At 36.9% G+C, this 25,292-nt stretch overlaps 2 protein-coding genes across 4 annotated transcripts in view; one reads left to right on the top strand and one right to left on the bottom strand.

Annotated features, from left to right (window-relative positions):
* LOC133650140 (transcription factor SPT20 homolog) overlaps positions 1-8,013 on the top strand; it is a 42,722-nt gene extending 34,709 nt beyond the window's left edge. The window contains exons 23-24 of one of the 3 annotated variants that reach the window (XM_062047038.1): positions 3,938-4,035; positions 7,266-8,013. In XM_062047038.1, coding sequence (XP_061903022.1) covers positions 3,938-4,035; positions 7,266-7,460 — 293 coding nt within the window. In that variant the 3' untranslated portion in view covers positions 7,461-8,013. The remainder of the gene's footprint in view (positions 1-3,937; positions 4,036-7,265) is intronic. The other 2 variants (XM_062047037.1, XM_062047039.1) reach the window with 2 other exon arrangements.
* LOC133650141 (exosome complex component RRP43-like) lies at positions 7,745-23,697 on the bottom strand. Its single transcript, XM_062047040.1, has 12 exons — positions 23,678-23,697; positions 23,448-23,519; positions 23,245-23,281; positions 23,107-23,170; positions 20,234-20,307; positions 20,108-20,153; positions 19,940-20,045; positions 19,823-19,868; positions 15,079-15,175; positions 14,890-15,010; positions 14,455-14,561; positions 7,745-7,955 (listed from the first exon to the last, which is right to left on the bottom strand). The coding sequence occupies exons 1-12, from the start codon at positions 23,695-23,697 to the stop codon at positions 7,840-7,842; spliced, it is 906 nt and encodes a 301-aa protein (XP_061903024.1). The 3' UTR covers positions 7,745-7,839.
* Between the last annotated feature and the right edge of the window lie 1,595 nt (positions 23,698-25,292).

The raw sequence follows: 25,292 nt of genomic DNA, 5'->3' as shown, positions 1-25,292 counted from the left end.
TATTTATATACAGTACAGTATATTTTACACTGAATTTTTATACACTTTTTTTTGCACTGAATTTTCATTTTATCAGATTTAATTGAATTTTGTTGAATACAATTTTGTGAGCAAAATGTGTTAAAAAGTTTAACATTTCAAAACAATCACTGTTAAAAATATATATATTTTATCAAATTACGCTGACCATTTCGTTAATTAAAAATTAGTGATCAAAATTCGTTTGAAAATTCAGTTTGTTGAAATGAAAGAAAAATTATAATTTAAGATTGAGTTCTGAATTTTTATACAGTTCTGAATTTTTATACAGTACAGTATATTTTACACTAAATTGTTATACACTTTTTTTTGCACTGAATTTTTATTTTCCATCCATTTTCTACCGCTTGTCCCTTTTGGGGTTGCGGGGGGTGATGGAGATTTAATTGAATTTCGTTGAATACAATTTTGTGAGCAAAATTTGTTTAAAAGTTTGTTAAAATTTAAAAACAATCACTGTAAGCCACAAATATTTCTGCACTGAATTTTATACAATATATGTTTTGTTATAGTATGTATAGTTTTTTTACACTATTTTATTTTATCATTATTTTTTCATTAATTAAAAATTAGTGATCAAAATTCGTTTGAAATTCAGTTTGTTGAAATGAAAAAAAAAAAAATTTAAGAATGAGTTCTTAAAAACTTAGTGTAAAAAATGTCAGTGCAGTAAAATTCAGTGCAGAAATATTCTGTCCGTGTCACGTGACTTCATACTTGACACCTGATTGGCTGGGTCTGAGGCAGGATTGATTGCTTCAGTCTTAATTAGAATTTTAAACCCACAAATATTTTTGCACTGAATTTTTATGCAGTACAGTATATTTTACACTGAATTTTTAAACGCTTTTTTTTCTCCACAGAATTTTTATTTTATCAAATTTAATTGAATACAATTTTGTGAGCAAAATTTGTTTAACAGTTTGTTAAAATTTAAAAACAATGACTGTTAAAAAAAAAAATTAAGCCACAAATATTCTGCACTGAATTTTTATCCAATATATTTTTTGTTAGAGTATGTCTAGTTTTTTTACACTGTTATTTTATTTTATCAAATTACGCTGACGATTTTGTTAATTAAAAATTAGTGATCAAAATTCGTTTGAAAATTCAGTTTGTTGAAATGCAAAAAAAATATATAATTTAAGATTGAGTTCTTAAAAATTTAGTGTAAACAATTTCAGTGCAGAAATATTCTGTCCGTGTCACGTGACTTCATACTAGACACCTGAATGGCTGGTTCTGAGGCAGGATCGATTGCTTCAGTCTTAATTGGAATTTTAAAGCCACAAATATTTCTGCACTGAATTTTTATACACTATATTTTTACACTGAATTTATATAATCTTTTTTTTTTTTTTTTTTTACATTGAATTTTGATTTGATCAATTTATGCTGATGATTTCGTTGAGTTAAATTATAGAGCAAAATGTGTTTAAAAATTCAGTTTGTTGAAATGAAAACAATAACTGGTAAAAGATTTTTAAGCCACAAACATTTCTGCACTGAATTTTTATACACTATTTTTTTACATTGAATTTATATACACTCTTTTTTTGCACTGAGTTTTTATACAATAGTTTTTTTTTTTTTTACACCATTTTTTTATTTGATCAAATTACGCTGGCAATTTCATTGAATCATTTGTGAATTTAAATGTGTTTAAAAATCCAGTTTGTTAAAATTTTAAAAATCAATCTAAAAAGATTGTGTCTAAAAATTCAGTGTGAAACATTCAGTGCAGAAATATTCGGTCAGTGTCACGTGACTTCAAACTCAACACCTCATTGGCTGGTTCTGAGGCAGGATCGATTGCTTCAGTCTTAAGTTTGAATTTAAAGCCACAAATATTTATGCACTGAATTTTTACACACTACATTTTTTACACTGATTTTTTTATTGTATCAGATTATGCTGACAATTTAATTGAATAAAAACGTGTAAGCAAAATTTGTTTGAAAAATTCAGTTTTTAATTTTTAAAAAAAAATCACTGTAAAAAGATTTTAAAGCCACAAATATTTCTGCACTGAATTTTTATATACTGAATTTTGTATTTTATCAAATGACGCTGACAGTTTAATAGAATTGAAATTTGTGAGCAACATTTGTTTAAAAATTCAGTTTGTTGAAATGAAAAAAATCACTTTTAAAAGATTTTGTGTAAAAAAATTCAGTGCAGAAATATGTCACATGACTTCAAACGTGACACCTCATTGGCTGGTTCTGAGGCAGGGTTGATTGCTTCAGTCTTAATTAGAATTTTAAAGCCACAAATTTTCCTGCACTCAATTTTTAAACACTATACTTTTACACCGAATTTATATACACTATTTTTTTTGCATGTAATTGTTTACACATATTTTTTTAAAGAAGATTATGCTGACAATTTTATTACATGAATATTTGTGGGCAAAATTTGTATAAAATTTCAGTTTGTTAAAATAGAAGAAAAATCATTGTAAAAATAATTTAAAGCCACAAATATTATACACTAAATTTGTTTTACACTGAAGTTTTATTTTATCAAATTATGCTGTCAATTTCATTGAATCAAAATCTGTGAGCAACATTGGTTTAAAAATTCAGTTTGCTGAAATGAAAAAAAATCACTGTTAAAAGATTTAGTGTAAAAAAAAAATTGTGTAAAAAATTCAGTGCAAAAATATGTCACATGACTTCAAACGTGACACCTTATTGGCTGGTTCTGAGGCAGGGTTGATTGCTTGTCTTAATTAGAATTTTAAAGCCACACATTTTTCTGAACTCAATTTTTAAACACTATACTTTTATAGACACAATTTCTTTGCATGTAATTGTTTACACTATTTTTTTAAAAGAAGATTATGCTGACAATTTTATTAAATTAATATTTGTGGGCAAAATTTGTATAAAATCTCAGTTTGTCAAAATAGAAGAAAAATCATTGTAAAAAGATTTTAAAGCCACAAATATTTCAGCACTGATTTTTTTATACACTAAATTTGTTTTATACTGTATTTTTATTTGATCAAATTATGCTGACAATTTCATTGAATAAAAATCTGTGAGCAACATTTGTTTAAAAATTCAGTTTGCTAAAATGAAAAAAATCACTGTTAAAAGATTTAGTGTAAAAAAAAAATACAGCGTAGAAATATGTCACATGACTTCAAACGTGACACCTCATTGGCTGGTTCTGAGGCAGGGTTGATTGCTTCAGTCTTAATTAGAATTTTAAAGCCACAAATTTTCCTGCACTCAATTTTTAAACACTATACTTTTACACCGAATTTATATACACTATTTTTTTTGCACGTAATTGTTTACACATATTTTTTAAAAAGAAGATCATGCTGAAAATTTTATTAAATGAATATTTGTGGGCAAAATTTGTATAAAATCTCAATTTGTCAAAATAGAAAAAAAATCATTGTAAAAAGATTTTAAAGCCACAAATATGCTACACTAAATTAGTTTTACACTGAAGTTTTATTTTATCAAAATCATGCTGACAATTTCATTGAATAATAAAAATCTGTGAGCAACATTGGTTTCAAAATTCAGTTTGTTGACATGAAAAAAATTGACTGTAAAAAGATTTAGTGTATGAAAATTCAGTGTCACATGACTTCAAACTGGACACCTCATTGGGTGGTTGGATTGCTTCATTTGAATTATTATACACTGATGGATTTTTTACACTGAATTTTAAAACATATTTTTATTCAACGAAATTGTCAGCATCATTTTATTATAGAAGAAAAAAGTGAAAAATAAATAAACAGAATGACGGTGATGAAGACACAACTTCCCTCCTTCTCTCTCTTATTGTATCACCCTCCATGTTTTTTTTATTTTATTGCTTCTCTCCCTGTCGTGTCACGTCTCCCCTCTGGCGGGGGTCTCCCCATCCTCAGTGCTGTCCCAGTTGGGCTGCGGGCCGGACGGGTCTGGGCCCCCGCTGCCGTCTCCGAGGCTCCAGCAGCAGCAGCAGCATCAGCAGCCTCACATCCAAGTAACTGTGACACACACACGTGCAGGCGGCCATACTGGTTGACGTCAGCTCCATCTGTGTCGTCTGTGGTCATCAGCACGCCGCTGACATCACAACCCCTGTGGAGTTGGCCCTATGCAAACAACACTGCCGTGTGTCTATTATACTTCTGATGTTATCAACATGGTGTTATTATTATGTCTAGTGCGGTTCTGATGTTATTAACGTGTTATAGGTTTTGTTATCATAACCAGCCCAACTATTATAGTTTTTATGTTATTAACATGTTATTATTCATATACATATTCATAACAAAAATATATATTATAAAATACAAAAGCTAAAATGTCTCAAAGCTCTGCCCCTTTAATTAGTGCATACTAAATAATTTAACTTTAGCCTACTACTACAACCATATTATTTACCAGCAACATAAAGTGAAACAGAGGCAGAGGTGTCCTGCCACAGTCACTAACAAATAAACAGAAAACAGTAGTGGTGGTAGATAGACACAGAGCTTCATCAAACATCTGATCCACTGAACAAAGAGCTCCAAAAATCTTGAAATTTAGACTGCCATCAGTTTTACTCCCTATACTTAACCATGTGTTTCCTACTGCCTGCAGACTTTGCACCCTTTGTTATATACACATGTTGTGTTTCTAATATAAATACATTTAATAAAGTCAAATACAAATAAGGCAACAAGAGAGGTATCCTACACTTCTCTTATGTAAAGTAAATCTGAACAGCCGATATGGGCATCTACATCAACTATATGATTTGCCTGAGAAGCTGGAGAGGACAACAACAAAAAAAAAATAATATTTTTTTATTTTTTTTATTTGTGGCGGACGTAATTCTTTCGTGGCGAGCCGCCACAAATAAATGAATGTGTGGGAAACCCTGATAACAGTCCAACTATTATAGTGTTTATGTTAGGGGTGTAACGGTACGTGTATTTGTATTGAACCGTTTCGGTACGGGGGTTCCGGTTCGGTTCGGAGGTGTACCAAACGAGTTTCCACACAGACATATTAAGTAGCGTAGCGCACGTTGTGTAAACAATGCACACCTAAGCACACCAAACGGCATGCTAGCAGCGACCGGGCTAGGATAGACTGACCATACGTCCTCTTTTCACCGGACATGTCCTCTTTTGCGGAGCTGTCAGGGCGGAGTTTCTTAAATGCCTCAAATGTCCGGCATTTTGAGTTATGGTTGCGTGTATTTTCAATGTACGTTCAGGGTTAAGAAGGGGTTAAAAACAAAACAAATTGTGCGTGCAGCAGCATTGATGAGGGAGGTGCAGACAGAGAGAGAGAGAGAGTTATAATAAACGCGCATGCGTCGCCAGGCTCTGCTTATTATCCATAGATTTATCACATTTAATTTTTTATTATCTATAGCAGGGGTGTCAAAAGTGTGCCCCGGAGGCCATTTGCGGCCCACAGCTAATGTTTTAAAGGCCCACGGCACATTCTAAAAATACTATTAAAAAAAAATGAACAAAAACATAAAAAAAGTGAAATAAATAAGCTTAAAGGTTAAATGTAATTTAGAAAAAGTTGCAATGTTGACTAATAAAACAAGCTGGTTTTTTTTCTTTCAAACTGTCATTGCTCAAAACATAATATTGAATCAAAATCAATGTTGTTATGAATTATTGACCTATCCAAAGTTACCATTACTTCACATCAAATATTCCACTAAGACAAATATTTTTGGTGGAAGATTTTGCAAATTTGGTAAATAAATAACCAAAAAAATTAAATTTTGTTGTTTTCTTACTGTACCGAAAATGAACCGAACCGTGACCTCTAAACCGAGGTACGTACCGGACCGAAATGTTTGTGTACCGTTACACCCCTAGTTTGTTATGTATAATAAGTTAATAACATAAAAACTATAATAATAGATTAACTATTATAGGGTTTATGTTATTAAGTTGATAACATAAAAAACTATAATAATTGGGCTAGTTATGAATAATAAGTTAATAACATACAAACTATAATAATTGGTCTGGTTAAGAATAATAACACGTTAATAACATAAAAACTATAATAGTTGGGCTGGTTATGAATAATAGTTGGACTGGTTAATAATAACATAAAAACTATAAGAGTTGGGCTGGTTATGAATAACACTTTAATAACATTAAAATCTATAATAGTTGGACTGGTTATGAATAATACGTTAACAATAAAACAACTATAATAGTTAGGCTGGTTATGAATAATACGTTAACATAAAAAACAACTAGGCTGGTTATGAATAATAACATGTTAACATAAAACAACTATATAAGTTAGGCTGGTTATGAATAACAACATAAAAACTATAATAGTTGGGCTGGTTTTGAATAATAACACGTTGATAACAAACAACTATCATAGTTTGGCTGGTTATTAATAACTATAATAGTTGAACACGTTAATAACATTAAACTTTAATAGTTGGGCTGGTTATGAATGTTAACATAAAAACTACTAGTTAGGCTGGTTATGAATAATAACACTTTATTAACATTAAAAAAACCAATAGGCTGGTTATGAATAATAACATGTTAACATAAAAACTATAATAGTTTGGCTGGTTATGAATAACACGTTAATAACATAAAAACTAACAGTTGGGCTTATTATGAATAAAATGTTAGTAACAAAACTATAATAGTTGGGCTGGTTATGAATAATAACACATTAACATAAAAACTATAATAGTTAGGCTGGTTATGAATAATAACACATTAACATAAAAACTATAATAGTTGGGCTGGTTATGAAAAATACGTTAACATAATTGCTGCACAGATGATGCAACAAGGGGGCGGGGGGAATGTGGATGACATCACTGGTCATAAAAAGATATTTTAGAATAACTTAAACGACAAACAACATTTTGCAGCACAAATGAATGTCGGTGCTATTTAACATTCGCAAGGAGGAGGGGCCAACTTCACACGGGCGACATCGCAGCTTGCGGCTGTCTAAAGGGGGCGGGGCATGTTCTTGCACAGCGCATCATGATTGGCTGCTGCCAGTTGGGCATAGTGGGCGGGGCTTAAAGCGCCGGCAGGAGAGGAGCTAAGAAGTTTGCTTGGCTGCATGTGTGTTGTTGCCACGGTTACCTTTTGACCCCCCCCCCCCACCCCCCCTGTGGTGCTTGGCTAACACGCTTGTGACATCATCACACCGCCGGCGTCCGTCACTTCCTGTTTGTGACCGCCATCTTTCTCTGCCCTGCAGTTGCAATTCTTGCAGCACCAAATGCAGCAGCAGCATCAAATGGCTATGGCGGCGGCGCCTCCTCCTCCGGCGGGCTCGGGCCGGCCGCATACCGCCAACCCAGCAAGAAGTAGGAGAAAGAGGAGCACGCCGCAGGCCCTCCCCAAGCCTCGCCAGGCGGACGCGTTGCCCCCGGTGACGCAAAGACGTGAATGATCCACACTGTGCTCCCTTTTTTTTTTTTTTTTTTTTAGACGGACGTTCAGAACCTTTTTGACTCGGAAGGTTCTAGTAGCCCGGAGGCTTTTTTTTTCTCCCCGTCCTTTGCAGGCGCTCTCGGAGGATTCCGCGCCGGCGGGAAGACGTGAAACTGATCCTGGGTCAGCGCCCGCGGGCAGCCGTCTACCTCTCCCGTCTCTCGCTGCTTTTGTACGGCACCGCTGGATTTGGACCCGTGAGTGTGAGACGTTTGTGGACAACTTAAGAAATCCCTTTTTTTAAAGCAGTCTTTGGCAGCAGTTTTATTGTTATTAAAAAAAAAAAAGAAAAGATTATATATTGACAGTGAAAATACAGCTTTTTAGATATAAAACCACTAAACGGGTGTGAGGCTTTTTGTCACGTTCCTGACCAGTTCTTGGATCTCTCTCTGACGGGCCCTCGCCCGCTTGATGAACTCCTGCAGCTTCTCCCCGGACAGCGACGTGCCGCCTGCAACCAAGACAAGTTCTAGTGAGTTCTCTTAAACCACCTTTTTTGGGGGGAATTTTGCCTATCAACCATTATGAGAGACAAGAAGACAAAAGTAGTTTTTTTCCGCTTTCTAACATAAAAATCATCTCGTTCTTAGTGGCTAGCAATCAATTTTACCTCTAAATCAGGGGTCACCAACGCGGTGCCCGCGGGCACCAGGTAGCCCGTAAGGACCAGATGAGTAGCCCGCTGGCCTGTTCTAAAAATAGCTCAAATAGCAGCACTTACCAGTGAGCTGCCTCTATTTTTTAAATTGTATTTATTTACTAGCAAGCTGGTCTCGCTTTGCCCGACATTTTTAATTCTTAGAGAGACAAAACTCAAATAGAATTTGAAAATCCAAGAAAATATTTTAAAGACTTGGTCTTTCATTAATTTTTTTACTTTGCTTCTTATAACTTTCAGAAAGACAATTTTAGAGAAAAAATACAACCTTAAAAATGATTTTAGGATTTTTAAACACATATACCTTTTTACCTTTTAAATTCCTTCCTCTTCTTTCCTGACAATTTAAATCAATGTTCAAGTAAATTTATTGTTTTTATCGTAAATAATAATAAATACATTTTAATTTAATTCTTCATTTTAGCTTCTGTTTTTTCGACGAAGAATATTTGTGAAATATTTCTTCAAACTTATTATGATTAAAATTCAAAAAAATTCTTCTGGCAAATCTAGAAAATCTGTAGAATCAAATTTAAATCTTATTTCAAAGTCTTTTGAATTTCTTTTAAAATTTTTGTTCTGGAAAATCTAGAAGAAATAATGATTTGTCTTTGTTAGAAATATAGCTTGGTCCAATTTGTTATATATTCTAACAAAGTGCCGATTGGATTTTAACCTATTGAAAACATGTCATCAAAATTCTAAAATTAAACTTAATCAGGAAAAATTACTAATAATGTTCCATAAATTATTTTTAAATTTTTTTCAAAAAGATTAAAATTAGCTAGTTTTTCTCTTCTTTTTTTCGGTTGAATTTTGAATTTTAAAGAGTCGAAATTGAAGATAAACTATGTTTCAAAATTTAATTGTCATTTTTTTTCCTCTTTTAAACTGTTCAATTAAGTGTAAATATCATTAATTATTAATAATAACATAGAGTTAAAGGTAAATTGAGCAAATTGGCTATTTCTGGCAATTTATTTAAGTGTGTATCAAACTGGTAGCCCTTCGCATTAATCAGTACCCAAGAAGTAGCTCTTGGTTTCAAAAAGGTTGGTGACCCCTGCTCTAAATCATCAACAATACCTTACGTACGTTCTGTAACCTGTTTAATAACCAAGCTGTGGCAACATTGTTTGTCAGATTCAAACACATCTATTAAACAAGACAAGAAGCAAACAGAGACAGAAATCAATTTGGCTCAATTGAGGAGAGACGCCGGGACACTGTACTCTTGTACAATCTCCAGCACGCTCTGGCGAAAGATTGTACGCCTCCCCCTTTAATTGGACTTTCTCCGACCACATGACCACAGCTGCTTCCAAAAGGGAAGTGGGTCGTAAACAGCGTTGCCTTTGGTTACAGAACAGTTCAAAAGAAAAGGTCGTAAACGAGTTCAAAAAGAGGTTCGTAAAACAGTTGAAAAAGGAGGTCGCCTGGTCCTGCTTCCTCTTTGCTTTTATAGTCCTTGGGTCAGACAATATCTTTCTGTTTGATTATAATACATGAAAGAAACAGGAAAACCTTCATCTTGCTTTATAGTCCTTGTCTGACGCAAGGACTAAAAGCGAAGAGGAAGCAGGACCAGGCGACCTCCTTTTTCAACTGTTTTACGAACCTCTTTTTGAACTCGTTTACGACCTTTTCTTTTGAACTGTTCTGTAACCAAAGGCAACGCTGTTTACGACCCACTTCCCTTTTGGAAGCAGCTGTGGTCGGAGAAAGTCCAATTAAAGGGGGAGGCGTACAATCTTTCGCCAGAGCGTGCTGGAGATTGTGCAAGAGTACAGTGTCCTGGCGTCTCTCCTCAATTGAGCCAAATTGATTTCTGTCTCTGTTTGAATCTTTGCTTCTCTTCTTGTCCAATGGCTACAGAACAGTTCAAAAGAAAAGGTCGTAAACGAGTTCAAAAAGAGGTTCGTAAAACAGTTGAAAAAGGAGGTCGCCTGGTCCTGCTTCCTCTTCGCTTTTATAGTCCTTGGGTCAGACAATATCTTTCTGTTTGATTATAATACATGAAAGAAACAGGAACACCTTCATCTTGCTTCCCCCCTACACACTGGAGTTTTACGAGCCTTACTCTTGGTAGGTTTCAAAGACAGCTTTTGCTTCTCACCGGGCACTCAAAGTAACGCAAAGTTTTTGTGATAACTTAGAAACAACTATTCTAACATTGTTATAGTAAGAGTTAACACTGACGAACTAGTTTCTCTTGCATTCCGGTTTATTTGGGTAAGCACGCCATTTATGTCGAAATAGCTTGTCTCCAAGTTCCACATTTATAGCGTCAATCGCTTTCATTCCCCTCTCTCGGCTTCCGTCTGCTCCAACGTCTCACTTTCGTGCTCGCTTCTATAAGCAGTAGTTCATCCTCAGTACATTCAGCTTCAAAAAGATAAGGTTGTGAATCCTCATTTGTCCAAAAAGATACATCTTTGTTGTTGTTTTTTTACCAAGTCTGCCATGGTTTCAAAAACACACTCCGGAAGTGGGAAGTGTGTTGCTATGGAAACGGAAATAAATGCGCTGAGGAATTAGTTGGTTGTCGTGGTGGCTTGTGCAGCCCTTTTAGACACTTGTGATTAAAGTAAAGTTAAAGTACAAGTGATTGTCACACACACACACGAGGTGTGGCGAAATTATTCTCTGCATTTGACCCATCACCCTTGATCGCCCCTCTGGGAGGTGAGGGGAGCAGTGAGCAGCAGCGGTGGCCACGCCCGGGAATCATTTTTGGTGATTTAACCCCCCAATTCCAACCCTTGATGCTGAGTGCCAAGCAGGGAGGTAATGGCTCCCATTTTTATAGTCTTTGGTATGACTCGGCCGGGGTTTGAACTCGCAACCTACCGATCTCAGGGCGGACACTCTAACCACTAGGCCACTGAGTAGGTGTAACATCGTCTCGTTCTTAGTGGCTAGCGATAAATTCTACCTCTAAATCACTTTCAAAAATCATCAACAATACTTCACGTACGTCCTGTAACCTGTTTAATAACCAAGCTGTGGCAACATTGTTATTGTAAGAGTTAATACTGAGGAACTAGTTTATTTGGGTAAGCACTCCATTTATGTCGAAATAGCTTGTCTCCAAGTTCCGCATTTATTAAGTTAAAGTAGCAATGATTGTCACACACACACTAGGTGTGGTGTCTGCATTTGACCCATCCCCTTGTTCACCCCCTGGGAGGTGAGGGGAGCAGTGAGCAGCAGCGGTGGCCGCGCCCGGGAATCATTTTTGGTGATTTCACCCCCAATTCCAACCCTTGATGCTGAGTGCCAAGCAGGGAGGTAATAGCTCCCATTTTTATATAGCGTCAAAATCGCTTTCATTCCCCTCTCTCGTCTTCCGTCTGCTCCAACGTCTCACTTGTCCTTCGTGCTGGCTTCTATAAGCAGTAGTTCATCCTCAGTATATTCAGCTTCAAAAAAGATAAGGTTGTGAATCCTAATTTGTCCAAAAAGAGTCATCTTCGTTGTTTTTTTCACCAAGTTTGCCATGATTTAAAAAGCACACTCCGGTTTGTTTCCGGAAGCGGGAAGTGTGTTGCTATGGAAACGGAAATAAATGCGCCGAAGAATTAGTTGGTTGTCGTCGTGGCTTGTGCAGCCCTTTTAGACACTTGTGATTAAGGGCTATATAAAAAAAACTTTGATTGAGTTCTGGCAATGATTAAAATGATCAAAATACGGTAAATATTGAACATATTGTTATGAAGTTGTCTGTTACTACGTTATATATATATACTTGCAGTGTGTATATTGTACATATTACATATTGTTATGAAGGTGTCTGTTACTACATTATATATATACTTGCAGTGTGTACATATTACATATTGTTATGAAGGTGTCTGTTACTACATTATATATATACTTGCAGTGTGTACATATTACATATTGTTATGAAGGTGTCTGTTACTACATTATATATATACTTGCAGTGTGTATATTGTACATATTACATATTGTTATGAAGGTGTCTGTTACTACGTTATATATATATACTTGCAGAGTGTATATTGTACATATTACATATTGTTATGAAGGTGTCTGTTACTACATTATATATATACGTGCAGTGTGTACATATTACATATTATGAAGGTGTCTGTTACTACATTATATATATACTTGCAGTGTGTATATTGTACATATTACATATTGTTATGAAGGTGTCTGTTACTACATTATATATATACTTGCAGTGTGTATATTGTACATATTACATATTGTTATGAAGGTGTCTGTTACTATGTTATGTATATACTTGTAGTGTCTATATTGTACATATTACATATTGTTATGAAGGTGTCTGTTACTATGTTATATATATACTTGCAGTGTGTATATTGTACATATTACATATTGTTATGAAGGTGTCTGTTACTACGTTATATATATACTTGCAGTGTGTATATTGTACATATTACATATTGTTATGAAGGTGTCTGTTACTACATTATATATATATATATATATATATATATATATATATATATATATATATATATATATATATATATATATATATATATATATATATATATATATATATATATATATATATATATATATATATATATATATACGTGCAGTGTGTATATTGTACATATTACATATTATGAAGGTGTCTGTTACTACATTATATATATACTTGCAGTGTGTATATTGTACATATTACATATTGTTATGAAGGTGTCTGTTACTACATTACATATATACTTGCAGTGTGTACATATTACATGTTATGAAGGTGTCTGTTACTACATTATATATACTTGCAGTGTGTATATTGTACATATTATTATGAAGGTGTCTGTTACTACATTATATATATACTTGCAGTGTGTATATTGTACATATTACATATTGTTATGAAGGTGTCTGTTACTACATTACATATATACTTGCAGTGTGTACATATTACATGTTATGAAGGTGTCTGTTACTACATTATATATACTTGCAGTGTGTATATTGTACATATTATTATGAAGGTGTATGTTACTACATTATATATATACTTGCAGTGTGTATATAAAAGGTTGATGGAGGGATTACGTTGTTTGAGAGGCTTTAAAAGCTACAACAGTGACTCCCATTAGCCGCATCTTTCAAGCGTTTTTTTTTTAATCACCTTTGAAATTGTTAAAAAACAAAGGAAATGTGTGTTCTTGTCTCTAATAATGATTATGAACGATAGGCAGCAGTTCCCCTTTAAGTTTGCCACCTTTGGTTAGTGCAAATGTGGAAAGAGCCATATTGGAACAAAAAAATTAAAGGCCTTATATAAGTGTTATAATGAAGGCAATACATAATGTAAGTGTCTATATTAGCCTACTATCAAAATGACTTTAAAAGTCTTATATAAGTGTTATAATGAAGGCAATACATAATGTAAGTGTCTATATTAGCTATATTAGCCTACTATCAAAATGACTTTAAAAGTCTTATATAAGTGTTATAATGAAGGCAATACATAATGTAAGTGTCTATATTAGCCTACTATCAAAATGACTTTAAAAGTCTTATATAAGTGTTATAATGAAGACAACACATGATGTAAGTGTCTATATTAGCCTACTATCAAAATCTTATATAAGTGTTATAATGAAGACAACACATGATGTAAGTGTCTATATTAGCTATATTAGCCTACTATCAAAATGACTTTAAAAGTCTTGTATAAGTGTTATAATGAAGGCAACACATGATGTAAGTGTCTATAGTAGCCTACTATCAAAATGACTTTAAAAGTCTTATAATGAAGACAACACATGATGTAAGTGTGTATTTGTTATATTGGCCTACTATCAAAATGACTTTAAGTCTTTTAAGTGTTATAATGAAGGCAACACATGATGCAAGTGTCTATATTAGCCTACTATCAAAATGACTTTAAAAGTCTTATATAAGTGTTATAATGAAGACAACACATGATGTAAGTGTCTGTATTAGCCTACTATCAAAATGACTTTAAAAGTCTTATATAAGTGTTATAATGAAGGCAACACATGATGCAAGTGTCTATATTAGCCTACTATCAAAATGACTTTAAAAGTCTTATATAAGTGTTATAATGAAGACAACACATGATGTAAGTGTCTAGATTAGCCTACAATGCGTATTGATATTGTTTTATCGCCCCGCTCTAATTTCATGCATGCCAGCATGTATTCAGCACAACCAATAGGGGGCGCCACACACACGTGTGACAAGACATAGAAAATACAGGAGAGGGACTCAAACCCGGAGTCCACCACGGTAAGAAGGGGCCGCAAGGACAGACCTGGTTTGTGCACGGAGCACAGGCGACCGTCCTCGTCCGTCACCACGGTGATCTGAGAGGTGCACAGTTGCTCCTCCTCGGCCGTGGGGTCCGCCATGACCACGGAGCTGCAGGGCGACACGGAAGATGAACACATTTTGAAGGAATATCGGCCTTTTTTGTTGTTGTTTTAGAAGGACATTAGCTCTCCCCCTTGCAGTGCTTGTCTCCTCGGTTACGTCTCCTCTGCTTCCAATTTTTGCCAGGAAATCCAGTTTTTGTCCTTCTTTCCGCTAGAGGTGTGTTTGTTTTAAAGGACATGTACGTATAATCAAGGTCTTGTGCCTGCTATTCATGTTTAAATAACTCTTACAGCAAGTGGACATCAGCCACAAATATGCTTGGTGGCTAATAACGGTGATGGGTGGATGTCTACTTCAGAAAGGCACGACTCACTCGTCAAAGACGCAGAAGGAGGCGGCGACGGGATGCTTGACGATCTTCAGCCGCCGTGTCTTCCCCAGGTCCACCTGCGGCGTGCACGTCTCGGCGTCGACGGCCACCTCTGGGAGTCGAGCTGCGAGGGAGGCGGGAAATGGACGGCGGTGACAAAAACGGTGTGTCGGGTTAGGAAGGCGTGCTTACTGTTGTTGAGCGCGGCCAGCAGGGCGAGCGTGCAGGCGTCCAGCAGGTTGCCATCGTGGTCCAGACACATCATGTCACAGTACAAGCACCAGCACAGCTGCAGGGACAAATACTATTTTACGCTCTAGCTCGGTTGCTGGAGTGGCCAGCAACTTGAGGGTTCCAGGTTCGATCCCCCGCTTCCGCCATCCTAGTCACTGCCATTGTGTCCTTGGGCAAGACACTTTACCCACCTGCTCCCAGTGTCACCCACACTGCTTTAAATGTAACTCAGATATTGTGTTTCACTATGTAAATGCGCTTTGAGTCACTAGAGAAAAGCGCTATATAAATATAATTCACTTCACTTCATACTTAATATCAACATGCTAGCACCTGGTATCATACTTGATATCAACATGCTAGCACCTATGGTATCATACTTGCTATCAACATGCTAGCACCTGGTATCATACTTGCTATCAACATGCTAGCACCTGGTATCCTACTTGATGTCAACATGCCAGCACCTGGTATCATACTTGCTATCAACATGCTAGCACCTGGTATCATACTTGATATCAACATGCTAGCACCTATGGTATCATACTTGCTATCAACATGCTAGCACCTATGCTATCATACTTGCTATCAACATGCTAGCACCTATGGTATCATACTTGCTATCAACATGCCAGCACCTGGTATCATACTTGATATCAACATGCTAACACCACGTATCATACTTGATAGCAACATACTAGCACTTGGTATCATACTTGATAGTAACATGCTAGCACCTGGTATCATACTTAATATCAACATGCTGGCACCTAGTATCATACTTGATATCAACATGCTAGCACCTGGTATCATACTTGATATAAACATGCCAGCACCTGGTATCATACTTGCTATCAACATGCTAGCACCTGGTATCATACTTGCTATCAACATGCCAGCACCTGGTATCATACTTGATATCAACATGCCAGCACCTGATATACTTGATATCAACATGCTAGCACCTGGTATCATACTTGATAACATGCTAGCACCTGATATCATACTTGATATCAACATGCCAGCACCTAGTATCATACTTGATATCAACATGCCAGCACCTGGTATCATACTTGATAACAACATGCTAGCACCTACTATCATACTTGCTATCAACAAGCCAGCACTTAGTATCATACTTGATAGCAACATGCTAGTACCTGGTATCATACTTGATATCAACATGCTAGCACCTGGTATCATACTTGATATCAACATGCTAGCACCCGGTATCATACTTGATATCAACATGCCAGCACCTGGTATCATACTTGATGTCAACATGCCAGCACCGGTTATCATACTTGATATCAACATGCTAGCACCTATGGTATCATACTTGATATCAACATGCTAGCACCTATGGTATCATACTTGATATAAACATGCCAGCACCTGGTATCATACTTGCTATCAACATGCTAGCACCTGGTATCATACTTGATAGCAACATGCTGGCACCTAGTATCATACTTGCTATCAACATGCCAGAACTTAGTATCATACTTGATAGCAACATGCTAGCACCTGGTATCATACTTGATATCAACATGCTAGCACTTGATATCAACATGCCAGCACCTGGTATCATACTTGCTATCAACATGCTAGCACCTAGTATCATACTTGATAGCAACATGGTATCATACTTGATATCAACATGCTAGCACCGGTTATCATACTTGATATCAACATGCTAGCACCTATGGTATCATACTTGCTATCAACATGCCAGCACCTGGTATAAATCTTGCTATCAACATGCTAGCACCTAGTATCATACTTGATAGCAACATGCTAGCACCTGGTATCATACTTGATATCAACATGCTAGCACCTGGTATCCTATTTGATATCAACATGCCAGCACCTGGTATCATACTTGCTATCAACATGCCAGCACCTGGTATCATACTTGATATCAACATGCCAGCACCTGGTATCATACTTGCTATCAACATGCTAGCACCTAGTATCATTCTTGCTATCAACACGCTAGCACCTAGTATCATACTTGATAGCAACATGGTATCATACTTGATATCAACATGCTAGCACCTATAGTATCATACTTGCTATCAACATGCTAGCACCTGGTATCATACTTGCTATCAACATGCCAGCACCTGGTATCATACTTGCTATCAACATGCTAGCACCTGGTACCATACTTGATAGAAACATGCCAGCACCTGGTATCATACTTGATAGCAACATGCTAGCACCGGTTATCATACTTGATATCAACATGCTAGCACCTATGGTATCATACTTGCTATCAACATGCCAGCACCTGGTATAAATCTTGCTATCAACATGCTAGCACCTAGTATCATACTTGATAGCAACATGCTAGCACCTGGTATCATACTTGATATCAACATGCTAGCACCTGGTATCCTATTTGATATCAACATGCCAGCACCTGGTATCATACTTGCTATCAACATGCCAGCACCTGGTATCATACTTGATATCAACATGCCAGCACCTGGTATCATACTTGCTATCAACATGCTAGCACCTAGTATCATTCTTGCTATCAACACGCTAGCACCTAGTATCATACTTGATAGCAACATGGTATCATACTTGCTATCAACATGCTAGCACCTATGGTATCATACCTGCTATCAACATGCTAGCACCTGGTATCATACTTGCTATCAACATGCCAGCACCTGGTATCATACTTGCTATCAACATGCTAGCACCTGGTATCATACTTGATAGAAACATGCCAGCACCTGGTATCATACTTGATAGCAACATGCTAGCACTGGTTATCATACTTGATATCAACATGCTAGCACCTATGGTATCATACTTGCTATCAACATGCTAGCACCTGGTATCATACTTGCTATCAACATGCTAGCATCTGGTATCATACTTGATATCAACATGCCAGCACCTGGTATCATACTTGCTATCAACATGCCAGCACCTGGTATCATACTTGCTATCAACATGGTAGCACCTGGTATCATACTTGCTATCAACATGCCAGCACCTGGTATCATACTTGATAGCAACATGCTAGTACCTGGTATCATACTTGATATCAACATGCCAGCACCTGGTATCATACTTGATAAACATGCTAGCACCTGGTATCATACTTGATATCAACATGCTAGCACCTGTATCATACTTGCTATCAACATGCTAGCACCTAGTATCATACTTGCTATCAACATGCCAGCACCTGGTATCATACTTGATATCAACATGCCAGCACCTGGTATCATACTTGATATCAACATGCCAGCACCTGGTTTAATACTTGATATCAACATGCTAGCACCCGGTATCATACTTGATATCAACATGCCAGCACCTGGTATCATACTTGATGTCAACATGCCAGCACTGGTTATCATACTTGATATCAACATGCTAGCACCTATGGTATCATACTTGATATCAACATGCTAGCACCAATGGTATCATACTTGATATAAACATGCCAGCACCTGGTATCATACTTGCTATCAACATGCTAGCACCTGGTATCATACTTGCTATCAACATGCCAGCACCTGGTATCATACTTGATATCAACATGCCAGCACCTAGTATCAAACTTGATATCAACATGCTAGCACCTGGTATCATACTTGCTATCAACATGCTAGCACCTGGTATCATACTTGATATCAACATGCTAGCACTTGGTATCATACTTGATAGAAAAATGCCAGCACCTGGTATCATACTTGATAGCAACATGCTAGCACCTAGTATCATACTTGCTATCAACATGCCAGCACCTGGTATCATACTTGATATCAACATGCCAGCACCTGGTATCATACTTGATATCAACATGCCAGCACCTGGTTTAATACTTGATATCAACATGCTAGCACCCGGTATCATACTTGATATCAACATGCCAGCACCTGGTATCATACTTGATGTCAACATGCTAGCACCTATGGTATCATACTTTATATCAACATGCTAGCACCAATGGTATCATACTTGATATAAACATGCCAGCACCTGGTATCATACTTGCTATCAACATGCTAGCACCTGGTATCATACTTGCTATCAACATGCCAGCACCTGGTATCATACTTGATATCAACATGCCAGCACCTAGTATCAAACTTGATATCAACATGCTAGCACCTGGTATCATACTTGCTATCAACATGCTAGCACCTGGTATCATACTTGCTATCAACATGCTAGCACCTGGTATCATACTTGATATCAACATGCTAGCACTTGGTATCATACTTGATAGAAACATGCCAGCACCTGGTATCATACTTGATAGCAACATGCTAGCACCTGGTATCATACTTGATATCAACATGCTAGCACCTGATATCATACTTAATATCAACATGCTAGCACCTGGTATCATACTTGATATCAACATGCTAGCACCTGGTATCATACTTAATAGCAACATGCTAGCACCTGGTATCATTAGTGGCGGTATAGCTCGGTTGGTAGAGCGGCCGTGCCAGCAACTTGAGGGTTCCAGGTTCGATTCCCGCTCCCACCATCCTAGTCATTACCGTTGTGTCCTTGGGCAAGACACTTTACCCACCTGCTCCCAGTGCCACCCACACTGGTTAAAATGTCACTTACATATTGGCTTTCACTATGTAAAAGCGCTTTGAGTCAGTAGAGAAAAGTGCTATATAAATATAATCCACTTAGACTCGCACACGCTCCTCACCTTTCCTCTCTCGATGCACAAATCCTCCGTCTGCAGCATCTCTGAGCTGCGGGGGGGGTGAAGAGGACAAACCTGGGATTGGCGAGTCGACGCTAAAAGGACAAATATAGGACACACCTCTCGATGACGTCGGCCATGAACTGACTGGCGGCCTGGGCCTGCTCGCCCGGCGGACCGGGTCGGAACTGGGAGGAGCAGAGAGGCGGCAGGTCCACGTTGGGCACTGCGGGGGGGCGAGACGGGAATTGGACCCGGGTGCCATAAAAAAAGGCCGCGTCAACTCACCGATGAAGCCTTTGCCGGGCGCCTCCATGGAGGGGTTGGCCAGCTCCTGAACAACAACAACAACAACACAAGTCATGTCGTCACCTCGTTTTTCAATCCACGTGACAAACGCCCGCTCATGTTTACCGCTTTCACCCCGCAGATGACCGTGGTGTTACCCAGCTTGACCAGCGCCGAGCCGTCCGCGGTACTGATGGACCCTGAGGAGGCAGCGTAAGAAACTACAACACAAATCTGAACGGGCCTGCTGTCTGTGCTGTGGGCTTTAAATGAGCTCCAATTCGAGCATATAGTGTTAGCATGCTAGCACGCTAAGTTAGCATACTTGTGCATACTGATTTTTAGGTTTGAACAAAAACAATTAGCTAAAAGGCTAGCATAAGCTTCAGCATGGTAACATAACAAAAGTTAGCGCACTTTGAAGAGGACAGAATATCGAATACAATTTGCAAACATGCTAATGTTAGCATGAGATGGGAGAGGTTAGCATACTTCTAAAGACAGTGTCAAGTGTAAAAAGCCATCATTTGTAGGTTCAAACAAATACAATTTGCTAAAAATGTTAGCATGCTAACCTTAACATGTTCGATGTGGACAAATTTAAATAACACATCAAATGTATGTAGCGCTTTTCAAAATTGAGCGTACTTCTGAGTTGAGCGCCGAGTATCGAAAGCCGTGATTTATAGGTTTGAACGGATACGATTAGCTTAAATGCTAGCATAACCGTTAGCATACTTCCAAAGACAGTGTCTAGTGTCAAAAGCCATAAGTTTAAATGAATACAATTAGCTAAAATGCTAGCATAGCTTGATAACGTAACAAAAGTTAGCGCACTTCGAAGAGGACAGAGTACCGAAAGCCATGATTTATAGGTTTGAACGGATACGATTAGCTAGAATGCTAGCATAACCGTTAGCATACTTCCAAAGACAGTGTCTAGTGTCAAAAGCCATAAGTTATAGGTTTAAATGAATACAATTAGCTAAAATGCTAGCATAGCTTGATAACGTAACAAAAGTTAGCGCACTTCGAAGAGGACAGAGTATCGAAAGCCATGATTTTTTGGTTCTAACGTATACAATTTGCTAACAAGATAAAAGTTTGCATAGTTAATGTGTTGTCAAGTATTTAAAGCTGTACTTTTTTGGTTTAAACAAATAACATTTGCTAAAAAGCTAACATTCAATGAATCAATTTAAGTGGACCCCGACTATGAATCAATTTAAGTGGACCCCGAATTAAACAAGTTGAAAAACGTATTCGGGTGTTACCATTTAGTGGTCAATTGTACGGAATATGTACTTCACTGTGCAACCTACTAATAAAAGTCTCAATCAATCAAGCATGCTAACCTTAACATGTTGACGTAGACAAACCAAGTGTACTAAGTTGGCGCCAAGTGTCGAAAGCCAGGATTTTTAGGTTCATTCAGATCAAATTAGCAAAAATTTAAGCATAAAACATCAGCATGCTATAGTGGCGTACGTCTACGATGGCGCCAAGAATCAAAATTGAGGATTTTTAGGTTTAAGCATACGGAATTCACAAAAATGCTAGCATGAAACATTAGCATGCTAACAATGTTAACATGTTAAAATGGGAACAGTTAGCATACTTCCAATAAGAAGTATCAAAATCCACAAATTTCAAGTTAGTGAGTAAAATTAGCTACAATGCTAGCCTACTATATTTGTATTTTTACATGAGCAAAATAGCTAGCATCATAGACATCTTATAAGTAGACGCAGCATTGGCTGCTGTGATGCGAGTAATTCGGCCGCCATCTTGAAGTGGTGATGAGGCAGCCTAAACTGACAGTTGACAGGTAGAAAACAAAGATGCTAAACTGACAGTTGACAGGTAGAAAACAAAGATGCTAAACTGACAGTTGACAGGTAGAAAACAAAGATGCTAAACTGACAGTCGACAGATAGAAAACAAAGATGCTAAACTGACAGTCGACAGGTAGAAAACAAAGATGCTAAACTGACAGTTGACAGGTAGAAAACAAAGATGCTAAACTGACAGTCGACAGGCAGAAAACAAAGATGCTAAACTGACAGTCGACAGGTAGAAAACAAAGATGCTAAACTGACAGTTGACAGGTAGAAAACAAAGATGCTAAACTGACAGTTGACAGGTAGAAAACAAAGATGCTAAACTGACAGTCGACAGGCAGAAAACAAAGATGCTAAACTGACAGTTGACAGGTAGAAAACAAAGATGCTAAACTGACAGTTGACAGGTAGAAAACAAAGATGCTAAACTGACAGTTGGCAGGTAGAAAACAAAGATGCTAAACTGACAGTCGACAGGTAGAAAACAAAGATGCTAAACTGACAGTTGACAGGTAGAAAACAAAGATGCTAAACTGACAGTTGGCAGGTAGAAAACAAAGATGCTAAACTGACAGTTGACAGGTAGAAAACAAAGATGGTGTTCAGCGTTTTCCTGCTCAAATGAGCGGACTGTTGAAAATAGGAATCGGGGGGATTACTTTTCACAAGTAAGATTTAACATTAACGTACTATTGGTTGTATTTTGTGAAAAGAATATTACCACAGAGTTGAGAAGGAGCAAAGATCTTCAATATTTGTATGTGAAAATCACAAAGAAATCTTCTGGGGGAGGATGATTGATCTCGGACGTCTGGTCATTTATAGCATTTAAGAATATTCTATTACTGTTAAGCAAACTATGAATAATAAAACATGTGTCCTTTATCATAGCTACACGTATGACCAAAAAAAGCGTGTGGAAATCAGTGGTATTTACTGAGGTAAGATGAATTAAATGCGCTGACAGTTTATTGCTCCTGCCAATCGAATTGCACTGAGTGGAGCGGATCACCACTCCAAGATGGCGGCCCCGCGTCTCGTCAGCGCCAGTAGGCAGTAGCGCTCCATGCTGCCTCTACTTAGAACATGTCTATGCATGTCCTGAATGTAGTCCACATTTAGACGGATGGTAGATGTGATGATGAGCACACTTCTCACCAATGTTGAGGGTCGTGGTTCTGAATTCTGACAGCTCGCGTCCATCAGGGCGACAATTTTCTTTCTGGAAGCAAACAAGCACACTTCATGAAGGCGACTAGACGCGAGAAAGGGCAAAAAAGATGAATTGGGACGAACCAGAAAGCTCCTGTGGTACTCCAGAGGCTCAGCAGTCCTAAACACAACCAAAACCACAAAATGAGATTAGTGTTCAAACTCACAAATAAAGGCTTCATGTTGTACACCCGGCGTGAGTCAAAAACGTTATTTAGCACAAACATATCCACGCGTGTGCTTTATTTCGGTTATAAAATAGTTAAATCTGGTAGAATTGTCCTCACTTGAATCCAGCCGCCATGATGTTTTTGCTTGACCACGTGGGTTCCGGGACTACGGAAGGCGAGAGGAGGCAACTAAAACGATGCGGAAATCGAAATAATTCACAAATTATCCCCCTGTCATACACAAACCCTTTTTTCTTTTATTTCAGTGCGGAAGAACAATAACAACATTTACAAACGTTTTGATTTTAATTGTATAAACCTGGTCAACGGAAACTGGAAAAACAGACCGAAACGGACGTTTTTTCATATTCTGACGCCGGGATTTTCAAAGTAAAAGCGGGATACTACTGTACCCGTGTGTGCCAACCACAAATGTATTTGGGGTGCGTATCAGAAATTGTTTTTAACAACAAGGACTGCATTTGAAATCACTATGCATTAATCACACGAAAGTGTAGACACTTTTAAAATTGCTATTTCCGGTTTCGGTGTGTAGCGGACTTTTGTTGTCTGTCTGATGAAGAAGTCTACACTCCAGTTTTAGGGTTCTGAACGTTTTTTATTTATTTTTAGTTGAACAATGAACACTGTACAAACACATTTAGGCACGTCCAAAATACACACAAATCTATAATCTTTCAATATTTTGGATCAAAACAATTCTCATACAAACAAAAAATGTCAAAGAAAGTAAAGGTATATGTAATAGAGAATACAGATTAAAATTAACTAAAATCTATATAAATGGGAAACAATATTTATATATCTTTCATATATATATATACATACATACATACATAAATACATACATACATACATACACAATTAAAATAAATTAAAACTGGCCTTATCTAAAACAATTCAAATGTATTCAATAAAGATAATAATTTGAGGACTTTTTGTTTTTATTTTTAGCCATTTTCCAAGATTTTATTAAGAATCAAATGGGACAAAAATTGAGTTTCACTATGAAGTATCGACTTTTGTGTATTAAAATTTTTTACCTGGCAACATCTATAGTCATCTCTAAGTCCGTCCATCCATCCATCCATTTTCTACCGCTTGTCCCTTAAGTCATCTTTCATTAATACACGAGCGGTCACGTGCTTCCCCCAGTGTGCGTCGCTAAAAAAAGTCCTCCTTGCAACAATCGGACGAAACAAAAACATATATACTGTATATATATACATATATAGTGTAACCTATTTTTATGGGCTTGCCTCTCTGTGGCGTTAAGTTCCTGTTATAAGCTGTTATACAGTATATGCCTTCAAAATAAGAGCTCAAGGCATATACTGTATAACAGCTTATAACAGGAACTTAACATCACAAAGAGGCAAGACCATAAAAATAGGTTACAATATTTTGGCCAAAACAAACAGGCCATGAGAAAGTTCACACACAAACCAAAAAAAAAATAATTTTGATAAGCACTTTTTTCACTCCTGTCGCAATATTGGAAAAAATATATATTTTTCCATTTCTGTTGATACATGCGTAAAGATTTCTGTAGACGTCAGTCGCTGTTGTGCCATGTCTAAAATAAATTATGTGTAGGGCTCCAAACACATTTTTACAGGGACACGGGTACATAATTGTTATTGCTGCTTTTACTTTGAAAATAAAACTTCCGTCGTCTGCAAATGAAAAAAAAAACCATCCATTTCAGTCGTTCTTAAAAATTAAATATAAAATTACCCTTTTTGAAATGTAGTTATTGCTCTTCGGAACGAAAAAAAGGAGAACACTTTTTTTGTGTGTGTGTATTTTAAAATGAAATTCAAATAAACCAGTCATTTTTTTACAATCATGTTCCATTTCAATCCACTGTCACAATATGTTTTTATATTGTTTTTTTTTTTTAAATTTTTTATATTGAACAACAAACATACCAAATGTTTT

The sequence above is a fragment of the Entelurus aequoreus genome, linkage group LG05 (genome assembly GCF_033978785.1).
Source record: "Entelurus aequoreus isolate RoL-2023_Sb linkage group LG05, RoL_Eaeq_v1.1, whole genome shotgun sequence".
In the NCBI taxonomy this organism is placed as follows: Eukaryota; Metazoa; Chordata; class Actinopteri; order Syngnathiformes; family Syngnathidae; genus Entelurus; species Entelurus aequoreus.
The sequence above is the reverse complement of the archived record's forward strand: the minus strand, read 5'-3'. Positions and strand labels throughout refer to the sequence as shown.

Coding starts and splice junctions, on each gene's coding strand:
- LOC133650141 (XM_062047040.1), bottom strand. CDS start 23,697: ATGAAAAAACGTCCGTTTCG. Junction 23,520..23,677: donor ATGAAAAAACGTCCGTTTCG/GTCTGTTTTTCC, acceptor GCATCGTTTTAG/TTGCCTCCTCTCGCCTTCCG. Junction 23,282..23,447: donor ATCATGGCGGCTGGATTCAA/GTGAGGACAATT, acceptor GGTTGTGTTTAG/GACTGCTGAGCCTCTGGAGT.